General features: G+C 42.7%; 1 protein-coding gene across 6 annotated transcripts in view; it reads left to right on the forward strand.

Annotated features, from left to right (window-relative positions):
- Nucleotides 1-13,133, forward strand: part of SH3KBP1 (SH3 domain containing kinase binding protein 1) — a 404,653-nt gene that overhangs the window by 343,902 nt on the left and 47,618 nt on the right. For all 6 annotated transcript variants that reach the window (XM_077145714.1, XM_077145717.1, XM_077145712.1 and 3 more), the window contains one exon: nt 280-439. In XM_077145714.1, the coding sequence (XP_077001829.1) occupies nt 280-439 (160 nt within the window). The remainder of the gene's footprint in view (nt 1-279; nt 440-13,133) is intronic.

A 13,133-nucleotide genomic window follows, 5' to 3' on the forward strand; every position in this document is an offset into this window, starting at 1 on the left:
AGTGTGCCAGGGAGGGCGATGGCTGGAAGGGCATGCTAGGCAGAGGGACCAGCATGAGCAAAGGCATGGAAGAAGGAAACAGTAAGCTGCTGCTGTATGGGGTTTTCCCCAACATTCCAAAGAATAAATAAATGATGCTTTCTTCCTTTCCACTTCTCTTTCACAAATGGCATCATTCTTTGTTTCTTTAGGCAGAAAACAAGCAATCTGCACCTAAATACTGTTACTTATACTAGATATGTCTGTTTTCTTTGTGATCTTTTAAACAATGATTTAAAGAAAGACCAGAGAGAGAGCCAAAACTGGATTTACAGAAGCCTTCTGTCCCTGCCATACCACCAAAAAAACCTCGGCCACCTAAGACCAACTCTCTCAACAGACCAGGTGCACTGCCCCCAAGAAGGCCGGAGCGACCAGCGGGTCCTCTGACACACACCAGGTACCACTCCACTTTCATTCCTGAGGGCGGGCATGCGGCATCCATGGCACGGGAAAGGGGCCCAAGTGCGAAGGATGTTGAAAACTGAAAGGGGAGGAAGGGAAGCAGGGGTTAAGCTAGAGCTCCCCTCTTAATGCCCGCTAGAAGAATTAGCTGAAGATATGAGCATTTGGGCAGCAGTGAGGGCAAGTTAGGAGATGCTATGTGGGTTTTCAAGGTTAACAGCTGAGGATCAGATGCCCAGCTCCTAGGCGCAGCCCCCCACTCAGGGAGTTCCTCTGTGCTTCATTAGAAGCACAGCCAGCTGCCCTTCAGGTGGAAACGCAGTAGCATGCTCACCTTCAGCCCCCTGGAGTTCCTGCTAGCTTCTGGCATGCATGGCACACTCAGGCAGTTACCTCCTGGGACCCTCTCCCTGCTCTGTGTGTCCCTTCCACACCCTCAAGCGCCCTCTGCCCTTAGCTACTCAGCCCTGTTGTGGGACTCATGTCCTGGAAGTGCAAATATTTCCTCCGCATACCTAACTCTAAACCATGAGACCCCTCAGGCAAGGAACTTGCTTTCTTCAGGCACATGTTTTGAGATTGGCTTGGCAAAACAAACATTTGTTATCAGGTTGGCCAGACTCATGTTTTAGTAATGTGAAATCAGGGTTGAACATTGTACATTCCAGAACTATGATCCATATAGCAAGGAATTTGTTGAATTCGCTCTACTATGTATGTGTTATAGGTGTTGGTGTTATACAGGAGAGCAGGGATCTACATGTACTTGTTAACAGTCATTCCCCTGATATTTTTTCTTATAAGCTAAGTTTGCCTGGTGAGGATCTTAGGGGTCGGGGGTTTCTAGTGTACTGGCACTGGAGTCATTCAACCTTCTGGACTTGCTTCTCACCCCATCTCATATGAGGAGTGCAAGCCTTACAAATTACCACTCCTCTCACTTTCTCTGTTTGGAAACTGAAGATGATAATGGATTGCATTTAAGAGGATAGAATGAGGTCATTCCCAAGTACTTAGCACGTGCCTGTACATGAATGTTATTTTCGTTGTCATCTTGATTATTTCCTATCAAACTGGGTATACTGCATTAAGACAAGAATAGCTTATTTACTTTTTTTTCATGGGCAGACACAAGGAATCGAACCCGTGTCTCTGGCATGGCAGGTGAGAACTCTGCCTGCTGAGCCACCGTGGCCCACCCTCATTTACTTTTACAATATTACTGCTGCCCAGATATAGAGGCAGGTTGCTTTACAAGTGGCAAAAGGTGAGAATTTCAGCCAGTCAAAGTGGGCACACCGGCCCAGGTTCAGGAGGCCAGGTGCCTAGCTGAGCACACAGCTGCTGCCATCTCAGGTGCATGTGAGCCCATTTGAGTAGCAGCTGGCTCCCCTGCATCATCATGCAGGTAGTCTACCAAGGTCCAATCAAACAGCTGCCTCTGTCTGACCACCCCTGGGGAAATGAATGGATACCCGTTCACTGTTGAGTTTGTCTTGTCCCTACATGTCATACTGTGTTCTGCTGGCTGATAGGAGAAGGTTGTTTGCACATACATGTGACATGGCAACTTGACAACCCCGGTAACCTCAGCAAGGGCCACTTCAGTGGTGCAGCCGGCCTAGGAGCTAGCACTTCAGAAGAAAAAGGTTATGTAAACCTAAATGCTTCTGAAAAGAATGTGAGCTACACAAACAGAAGATCTGGAGCAAAAAATGTTATACATCCCTTTATCGTTGGTGAGAGGAAAGCAGAAGTCATGCTCTCCCAAATTCTATTAGTCTTCCAGGGGCTACAAACATTTCAATTAACTTAATAACAATTTCCAAAATATTCCTGCTGTGCTCTCTAATGACCAGATCTGAAGAGCAGTAGAATTCCAACTACTCCTTTGCCTTCTAGGGTAGTTCTGGAACCTTTCGTTATCTGATATGTGCAGGCTTGTGAGCTATTGATTAGATGTGTGAGCATGTAGAAAGCATATCTGAACTTCTGGACTCTCAGAGGTCCTTTTTAATCTCCAGCTTTCCCAGCATCCAGTTGTAGAAATACAGACCCCTGAGGAAGATACATGAGAGGAGTTTGTACAGAAGCCAGTGGGAAATGTAATTGCTCTTAAAATTGTGTATGCCAGCTGAGCAGGCTGGGAAAGAGTGGAGCACTCTTCCTCCCACTCACCCTGTGGCTACCCAGCCCTCCCCCTTAAGGAACTGATTTGGGGTTGGGGAAGGAAGCCCTGGGATTCCTGCCTGACAGTCCCAGGAAGTGGCAGACCCAAGCAAAAATAAAAGCCTTTTGGGGGAGCCAGGCCAAGTGCTCACCCATTTAAGGGAGGGCAGTGCTTGCTGTAACTCAGAGCTTCTCAAACTTAGCGTGCATCAGAATCCCCTGGAGAACGTATTAGACACAGATCACTGGGTTTTACTCCCAGAATTTCTGACTCACTAGGTCTGGGTGGGCTTGGGAATTTGCATCTCTACAAGCTCCAGGGTATGCTGATGTTGCTGGTCCATGTCCACACTTTGAGAACCACAACTTGAGATTCTTCCAATTTTTTTATGGTGCCCCCCTCCCCTTCCCTGGCCACCTCTGGTGCACCTATTAAGCCCTTCTCAACTTTGGAGGCCTTTCGCCTCTGGGAGCCTTCCCTTATCTCGCAGGTTGGTCATGATTGCTCTCTCCTCCAAATGCCTGACACACCACGTTTAGCCTACTCAACCCCATACTGTGCCACTTGGGATGCTCACACCCCCGGACCATTTTTAAAGCAGATCCAGAGTGTGTTTTGTCATCTCCACATGCCTTAGTCTTGAGCATATGGTAGTCGCTCATTTAACCAGCACTTATCGAATGCTGTGGTTCCCAAAAGGGGAGAGGTGCCAATGCTTTTGTTTTGTTCACTTCTGCCTTTGCTGTGATCCTTCTCAGTGTCTGCATGAGCTCTTTAGCATGTGTGTCTTATCTTCTAAGTAACCTAGTGTGCCTTGGATTTCAACATAGAAAACTCAAAGAAAAGTTTATTGTTTCTTAATGCGCTTCATATTTTTTGCTAGGCATTTGCATTGAACAGCCCGTATATTGGTTTATGAACTTGTTTTGTTCTGCTGAATTAGTTGAGGAAGGAACGTTAACCTCATTCATGCAGTTTTGTATCAGTGGTCCTCTGGAGAAAAAAGGGTATGCTGTGTGAACACAAATCCTCGCCAGAATTGTCCCGACTGTTTGCATCTAGTAAATGGACACACAGCCGTCGTTTGCAGCTCTTTTAGGGAACTAGGCATGGCAGCTCCAGCTGCATCATCTGGCTCAAGCTTACTCTCACTAGCCAAAAAGCCTGCTGCCAAATGTGGCTTTCACAAGAGATTGATTTCTTTCTATTTAAATAGGAACCAGCATCTTTTTAAAAAGGGAATGCATAATTTTAGGAAGAGTGTGTGTCTTTTTTTAGGTACGTTCACTTAACAAAAATGTGTCACAGGACTGTGTGCGAGGCGCCGACCTGGATCTTTGTACGGGTGGGGCCCAGTTGTTCCAGTTCACAGTTGTCAGGAATTCTATATAGGTGAGCGAGAACGGTGCGAGTAAGCAGTTCTGTATCCAGTCTGAGCAAGTGGGAGCATGTGTTAAAGACCTTCCAATGATTGTGCATGTTCACATGTTAACATATTTAACCATTGATTAAAGTGTTCTTCTAATTTCTGGAAACTAAGTTAATATGGAAATTTTTTTAATAGTGACTGACTTTTTATTGAGAAGAGATTCACAAAACAAAATTAACCATTTTAAAGTGTATAATTCATTGACATTTAGAAAATTCACAATGTTGTACAACCACCACCTTTCTGAAATAGGGAATTTTAACAGAACCAAATACTTTTCAAGAAAAATTTAATACTGAGGTTGATTTTTTAACTTTTTTTATTGTGAAATATGACATATACACAAAAAAGCAATAAATTTCCAAGTACATTTTAGCAAGTAGTTATAGAACAGATTTTAAAGTTTGGAATGGGTTACAGTTCCATGATTTTTCACTTTTTTCTACTAGCTGCTCCAAGACACTGGAGACCAAAAGAAATATAAATATAATGATTCAGCTGTCATACTCATTTGTTAAATCCTGTCCTCTCTGTTAAACTCCTCCTTCTCTTTTTTTTCTTTTTGCGAAAATAACATATACAAAAAAAAGCAAGAAATTTCAAACTACATCACAATTAGTTGTAGAACAGATTTCAGAGTTTGGTATGGGTTACAATTCCACAAGTCTAGGTTTTTACTTCTAACTGTTCTAAGGTACTGGAGACTTAAAGAAATATCAATATAATAATTTAGCAATCATTCACATTTGTTAAGCTTTATCTTCTCTGTATAATTACCACCACCTTTGATCTTTCTCCCACCCTTTAGGGGTATTTGAGTATGCTCATTCTAATTTCTTCATGTTGGAAGGGGCTATCCATAATATGGGATAGGGGGATGGAACTAGTTGATGTTCTCAAAAGGCTGGGCCCTCTGTCTTTCAGGACCCATCTGGAAGTTGTAGATTAATGACAGTTGGGCTCTGAAACATTTCACCTTGAGGCAAACATCAACTAATTGCTTAGGGAAGGACAGATGTCTTTCCTGAGACCAACTTACCCACATGAAAGTTTACTTTTTTCTTTAGATTTACAGACATCCTGATTGCTTAGCTCCCTGGGATTGCAACTTAGCCAGAAATAAATTTCCAGGTCATGATCACTCTGTGAGATCTATAGCCCACACACCCACCCAAAAAAGCATTAAAAAGCCCTCTCTGCTCTTATTAAGTGTAAACTAATCAACCATTTAATGAAAGAGAAAGCTAGCTGGAGAGCACATGCAAATATTCCCTAAGTCGTCAGGTATAATGTCCAATTGGATGATCAGGCTGTAATTTTAAGTTTTGATTACTCAGATCTTCTAGATTTCTTTCCAAAGACTCCTAGGGATACCTTATGTGAATTTGGAGTATTTCCCTTCTTTTCTACAAGTTAGGACAAAAACATTTCTTTGTAGAATTCAGGGCAGCAGTCTTGGCTAGAAATTATAGAGGTTGGTGTCATCAGCTCATAGATGGCAGTTAGAAGCATGGAATGGATGTAATCACTCAAGAGGAAGAAGAAGAGAGAGTAGAGACAACCATGGGAGGAGCCATTATTTCTAGGATGGCTGAAGAACTAGGAGCCGTGGAAAAGGGTAAAAGGAGAATGCTGTCATGGAAGTAGAAGAGAGAGGGAGGGCGGGACAACTCTGGAGCCCTGGTTCTCACACTTGATTCATAAGGTCTGGCTTAAGGCCTGAGAATGGGCATCTCTGACAAGTGCCCAGGGGTGTTGCTGGTCAGGGGACCGTGCTTTGAAAGGCACTGTTGGAGAGAGAGCCAGAGAGACTAAAGGCACTGCTGGATTTGATCATGACCTAGCTCTTGGTGAACTTTGTCAGGCAGTTTCTGTGGAATGCTTGGGGGTAGGAGACAGATTTGGGATGAGTTGAAGAACGAATGGGCAGGCAGCCACAGTGCATGTAGACTTCTCTTTTGAGAAACTTGGCTATGGAAAAAAATTAGAAAACTGTTGCTCTATATAGTGTTCAGTGTGAGAGAGGATATGTGCATGGGGGGGTGGAATTCATTTATTCGTTTCATATATTTATCCAGGGCTGACATTTGGATAGGCCCTATTATAGGTAGTAGGTACAGCCAGGCCAGGCCTGGTTTCTGCCTATCCATTGCTTCCCTGGGCTTTGGGGCCAGGCACACCGGGGTCAGAGTCCTAGCCCTCTACTTACTAACTTGGTGACCTTGGGCAAAGTGCTCACCTCCCTAGTGCCTCAGTTTGCTCATCTGCAATATGGCCTAGTGAGACCTACCTTGCTCAGGTGTGGAGAATTTAAATAAACCACTACATTTAAGGCCCCTAGCTCTTTGCCTGCCACTTGCAAGTTACTCAGCAAATGTGTGCTGCTTTTTCTCCCTCTCAAAAGCTCTGTAGGTGACCTTGATTGAGGAGGGTTCCTACCTGGCAGAGCCTTGAGGGAGTGAGGAAACGTAGATATCCTCAGACAGCACATCTCCAGGTCTCTAGGGATAGAAGCATGCACAGCTGTTCCCCCCCCCCATACACACACAAAAGAAGCATCATCAGGGAGCTCAGGACTCAGGGAAGGCAGGGGACCAAGAGAGTGTAGGAACCTCTTAGGGCGCAGGAAGAAACAGCTTGTAGTATTTTAACAATTTCTGCATTAATTTGCTGACCTCATTTCATTTATATGTATAATCTTCTTTCTTGACTTCTTTCCACCCACATATAGAATTAATTTATTTGTCACAGCAAGAACCAACAGTAGTGAGGGAGGTTTAGCCCCAGCCTAGACTGAGCCACATTGATTTTTCTGACATTAATAACCAGAATCAGGCAGTGAAACACTAGGAAGTATTAGCACCTTACACATGCATAGTGTGGTGGGTTTATTTGATGTTTTTCCATGGGCTATTTCTTTGACTACTTTTCCTCAAAGTGGCAACCTTCCAGCTCTTCTCAGAGTTGCACATGTTGAGATCCCCCTCTTCCAGTCACTGCCTGAATTGGTTGCAGCAACTTTACAGCTCCTTGCCCTTCTTTGAGATGCCAAGCTGTAGGTGTGCAGACTTCATCATCCTTTTGCCATAGGGAGTTGTGGGGTTCTTTGTGCCCTGGCTGGGCTGTCAACGGAGGCCTATTTCCAGACACACTGCAGAGTCTGCATAAAGAACAGAAATTTGGAGGGGAATTTAGATGGGCATCATCCCATCACCTTCCAACGTGGCCCTTTGGGAAAGTGTCTTCACCAACTATAAATAGCCAAACTTGTTTGTGCTCATATGAAGAAGGACACAGTGAAAGGGGAGAGCTGCCAGGGAAACTGCTCTGGTTCCTTCCTCTTGTGCCCCTGGCCTCGGATTGTCCCCACATTTAAATGGGAAGCTTGCAGTCTGAAAGTGCCTGTGATTCCTGGGACAGTTTTGGCCACCAGGTGGGTATGTAGGGACTCCACAGATAGCAGCAGGACCTTTGAATCCTGCATTTCTGGGAAGGGGGAAGGAGGCTCCTTCTCCCCTCCAGCTGATGAGCAAAGGAAGCTGGGGTTACTGGTGTTAGAATTTTGTCCCTTTCTGATGGAAGGTTTCAGCTACACCTTGAGCCAGAATGCTTCAAAAGGACTGGCTTTGTTTTGTTTATTTGAGGGGAAAAAAATCTCTCAGAGCATAAAACATGTGCGTGTGGTTGCTCATTTTTATTATTGCCATACCTGGCATGGTAGAAAAAGATTGCATCCTAGTTTCAGCTCTGCCCACTAATTAATTGGCTGTGTGGCCTTTGGCACGGAGCTCCCACCTAGAGCACAGAGCCCTTGTCTGTCAATAGGGGGCTTTAGCTGGGTAATCTCTACCCAGCTTTAATCTTTAGAATCTAAGTTTGAGATTTTCTGGGTTGGCAGCCAGAAGGGCAACAAGGGAGAGATTACCTCCGTGGGTCCTGCATCCTTAGATGCCTTTGTGAAACAAAGGTGATGGATCCAGGGTAACGGGAGAGAACGATAAGATTCAATAGTTTACAAGACAAGGGGTTGCTATAACTTCTAAAAAAGAAGTTGATATAACTCATGTGTTTTCTCTGTACCCTTCACATGTGATGTCTGTCGTCATCCTGAGAAGCTGACAAATCCTGGGTGGGGCAAGGTGAAAAATAGAGGATGCATAGTGTGGGCTCCTCCGTGAGTTCCTGAGCATGGGGGAAGGGACTCTTCTGTTTCTTTTCCTTTCCCTTTTTCCCCAGCTATTTTTCCCCCTGTAAAAGATTTAGGCAGTTAAATCTCAAACATTTACATTATGATAATACATCCTTTGACAGGGAGGGGTGATGCAAAAAGAGTCATTATAATATGCCTGTGGAATCTTTTGTTCAGTAAGAATTGGTGAATTTTTCTCTCCCCCTTCATTCCTTCTCATCTCTGGAAGGGCTGTGGTTCTTTCTGGTTGTTTTTTTGTAGGTACTATTAATGCTGCTGTTATTTTATTTTGCCTTGGCTTCCTGTACACTTTAACACCTTTTGCAGGCCACATGTCTTGGCTTAACCGTCCTGACTCAGGCTAAATTGGGCCATGCCGCTGTCAGCATTCATGTCTTCCAGGGATGCACACAGCGCATCTTTCACCATCCTCTATGCATGTCTTGGGCCTCAGGTCTCAGTGAGAAGAGCAGCCCCCTCTGCGCAGACAGGGAGTATGATTTTTGTTTACTATTATTATTTTTTTTTAAACTCAGTGAAGGAAGGTAATTTCCCAGATTGGCAGTGAGCCCTGGTGACAAAGGCTACCTTCCATCCTCAGTGACTCACTGTTCTGACTGCCAGATCCCCAGCCCAGAGGCCCAGGAGGCTGAGCAAAGCTTAGCTTTGAGACATGGGCAAGAGCATGGGTTTTGGAGTCAGACTTAGTGGTTTCAAATCCACACCCCGTACTCCTACTTATATGACTTTTTGTAAACAAGTGACTCAATCACATTGAGCCTCATTCTGCCTATCTATATAATGGAAATAAGAGTGTGAAGGCAAAAGAGGGGGGTTCTCCAGGAAGCAGACTCTGAAACAAGAGTTTAGTGTGCAAGAAAGATGCAGAATTGGTCAAAAGGAGAAGTCAAATTGTGGTGCTGGCTCTTTACCAAACCTTGGCCAATTCCACAGGGAGCTTTAGAGCTAAAATGGCCCACGAGATTTGTCCCATGTTGGGATGAATTGGCTGAGACTTTATACCCAGCCTCCATCAGTCATTGGGTTAGAGCCACCCTGGAAAGGGTAAGTCTTGGGCAAGGAGGCTCCCTGCAGCTGAGGCAGTCCCTGGAGGGGCTGACAGGCAACCATGCTGACAGCACTCCCAGCAGCTGGGATGGCTGTGAGGATTAGAGTTAATCTGTAGAAGGTGTATCTTAGAGTGGGGCACATGGTAAGCAGTAACTTAACAGTAGCCAGCAGTGCTATTTCTTTGGAGTCAAAGGTTCTCATTCTCCCTTTTAGATGTCCTTGGGCTAGTCAATTCCTTCTCTGCAATTTAGGATCTCCATCCTGTAAAGCAAAGAGTCTCAGAATTGGTGGTTGCCTGTCTCTCCAAGTCATGTTTAAGAAGTGTCCATAACTCAAAGTACTAAGGAAAAATGCAAGAAAATAGCATTATTTTTATTCAAAAATCAGAATGAGGGCTACCTTATTCTGATATCATTGGATATATGGTAAATTTGTCTGTTGTCTTCTGCTTTCTTCTATTTAACAGCTGTGGGTATAGAAATTCACGGAACAAAAACATTTGCAGAAACTAGTAAGTTACAAAAGGGTGGACTTTTCCCTCTTTCTTTGAATGCAGTGATGTCCCTTTTGACAAAATGGTGCCCTTCTGTTGGGCAGACTGTGGAAGAGCTGGGACCATGGCCTGTTAGCCCCTCCAAACACATGCTTTGGAGACTTCAGAAATTCTGGTATTTTTCAAAACTGAAATCTATTAGCATTGTTGTAAGACTATAAATACAGTAAAAGGCATTTACAAATAGACATTGTAAAACTCTTACACACCCACTGTCTGAACACTGTCAAAATACCAGCTGCAGCTTCTCTACTTGGAAGGATCAGAACCCTTTTTAAACTACACCTACTGTGTTTTCAAAATAGGCTTGCTTCTCACCCTGTGTGGAAGATAATTTCAGCTTAAATTATGTCTGCCTCTTGGCATGAAGGATCAGGGCTCGGCTGGAGAGATGGGGGATCCCAGTCCCCTTCTTGCCAAATGTGACTGGCACAACAGAATCAGAGGAGTAATTGCCCAGGTAGAGATACTTCCTACTCTTCAGTGTGGTTCCTTGTGGTTCAGGGTATCAGACCATCTGCAAAGAGCCTACCAGCCAATCCCAGACACGTGAAGTCATCCCTGGCAAGGGTTCCCCCTGGCAACATTGGAGCCTAATTGTTGGTTCTTTTATCTAGCACCATTTGAGCAGTATTCTCCAAATTGGGAACTGGGATAGAACCTCAGTATGGATAAGAAATTGGTGGTTTTGTTTTTCGTTGGTATGATATTCTTTATAATTTTAACAGTTGTAAAGACAGAATGCTCTCATAGCAAGTTTCCCATTGATAGATGTTGCCATGGAATACCTTTGGTAGTTCTCAAACAGGGATGTATACTTGGAGATCTCTGAGAACTGTTTTTTTTTTTTTTGTTTCATTTAAATTATTTTTCGTTCATATGTTACTCAAGTTTGAGAAATGCTTTATTAGAAAATAAAGGTTAGAAACAGGATAAAGAATTTACCTTATATACAGATTATTCCTATGGTATACCAAACTGAGGCAATCACAATATTTGCTCACTCATTTAGTTTTTTTTTTTAAAAAAAAAAAAGATCCTGTCCTGAAGAAGAGGTACAGATGATCCATAGGTACACATCTGATTAGGAAATGCTGTGATCCAGCTCCTGAATGGAAACAAGAGAGGCATCTCTGGGTATGAAAGGGTGAGTCACTTTGATTAGGCAGAGAGCAAAGAGAAGGCATTCCAAACATCTACAGGGATGTGAAGAGTCAGAGGCAGAGGAAATGCCCTGGAATTTGCCCACACAGGGCCAGCCCCTATACCAGTCTCTAACATTTCCCCAATGATGAAATTGTGGATGAGACCTCTGAAAGGTCCCCAAAGGGGATTCTGGCCATACCAGCGTACCCCCTGTCTTTTTATAGATGAAGCATCCAAGTTCAAGGTTACATGAGAGGTGAACCAAGGTCACACGAGAGGTGAATAGCAGATTTATATGTAGCCCCCGGGGCCAAGACTTCTAAGTCTAGAATTCTTAACTCCACACACACCCTACTTGTTCCCACATGAGATGACATGCAGGGCACCTGTAATGGGGAGTATTAAGGAGAGTTTGTAGGGCAAGGGTGGGATAACCTCACCTTTTACCTTGGTGACACTTCCTGGGCTGAAAGGAGAAAGAATATGAGCTGACCGGATTGTATGAGCCCCTAGCCTTTATTATAAAAGTAAACTTTAAAAGGAAGGAAAAAAAATTACCTGTAGTTTCATCCCAGAGAAAACTGCTGTTGACATTTTGGACTATTTCTTTCCTGATTTCTGTTATGTATGGTTTTAAGTGGTTTTTGTTGGTTTTATGTAGGTGTGACCATACTGTACAACATAGGACTTTATGTCTTGTGAGAAAAAAATGCCTTTATTGTATAAACACACAATACATTTCCATTTCAGAAAATGTGGCAAATGTTCGTTAATTCCACAGGTATTCTTTTTTTTTATTAATTAAAGAAAAAAAAGAAATTAACACAACATTTAGAAATCATTCCATTCTACATATGCAATCAGTAATTCTTAACATCATCACATAGATGCATGATCATCATTTCTTAGTACATTTGCATCGATTTAGGAAAAGAACTAGCAAAACAACAGAAAAAGATATAGAATGTTAATATAGAGAAAAAAATAAAAATAATAATAATAGTAAAAAAAAAAGACACAAACAAACAGACAGACAAACAAAAAAAAAAACCTATAGCTCAGATGCAGCTTCATTCAGTGTTTTAACATGATTACTTTACAATTAGGTATTATTGTGCTGTCCATTTTTGAGTTTTTGTATCTAGTCCTGTTGCACAGTCTGTATCCCTTCAGCTCCAATTACCCGTTATCTTACCCTGTTTCTAAGTCCTGTTGGTCTCTGTTACCAATGACATATTCCAAGTTTATTCTCGAATGTCGGTTCACATCAGTGGGACCATACAGTATTTGTCCTTTAGTTTTTGGCTAGACTCACTCAGCATAATGTTCTCTAGGTCCATCCATGTTATTACATGCTTCATAAGTTTATTCTGTCTTAAGGCTGCATAATATTCCATCGTAGGTATATACCACAGTTTGTTTAGCCACTCGTCTGTTGATGGACATTTTGGCTGTTTCCATCTCTTTGCCACAGGTATTCTTTTTGAGCCCCTCCATCTACCAGGCTCTGAGCTGGGTGCTGGAAGTCACCTAGTCACTCTCCAGGAAGAACTGCTGTAAATATAATTCTAATCTTTAAAAGACCCTCTTTCTATGGAAACTCTTTTTTTATGCATTTTTTTTGTTTAACTACAACTTCTCTAATAAAGTATATGTGTGTGTATGTGTTTTTAAAGAAAACCCTCTTCCTAATATGTCAAGGCAGTATATGGGTGTATGTGCATGACTGTGTCTGTGGTTTTTAGCCCACTTCTGTCCCTTAATGTTGTAATACAGGCATTTGTCTTTGTTCTTATAAGCCATTAGTGACTCTCATTTAAATGGCTTCATAAAATTCTATCAAATACCATAATTTATTTGACTATTCCCCTGTTTATAAAAGATCCCAATTCTTTTCAGCTTTTCTTTATTATAAATGACACTGTGCTAGACATACTGATGCCTAAAGCCTATTTGTGTATTTCATATTATTTTTTAATTTTTATTGAGGTAACATATATATAACATAGCATTTCCCATTTTAACCACCTTAAAGTGTACAATGTAGTATTGTCAGTTAAGTTTGCAACATTGTGCTATCATCACCACCATCCACTACCCAAACTTTTCCATCATCCCAAACAGAAACTCT

This window comes from Tamandua tetradactyla, chromosome X, assembly GCF_023851605.1.
Source record: "Tamandua tetradactyla isolate mTamTet1 chromosome X, mTamTet1.pri, whole genome shotgun sequence".
NCBI classification, from domain to species: Eukaryota; Metazoa; Chordata; class Mammalia; order Pilosa; family Myrmecophagidae; genus Tamandua; species Tamandua tetradactyla.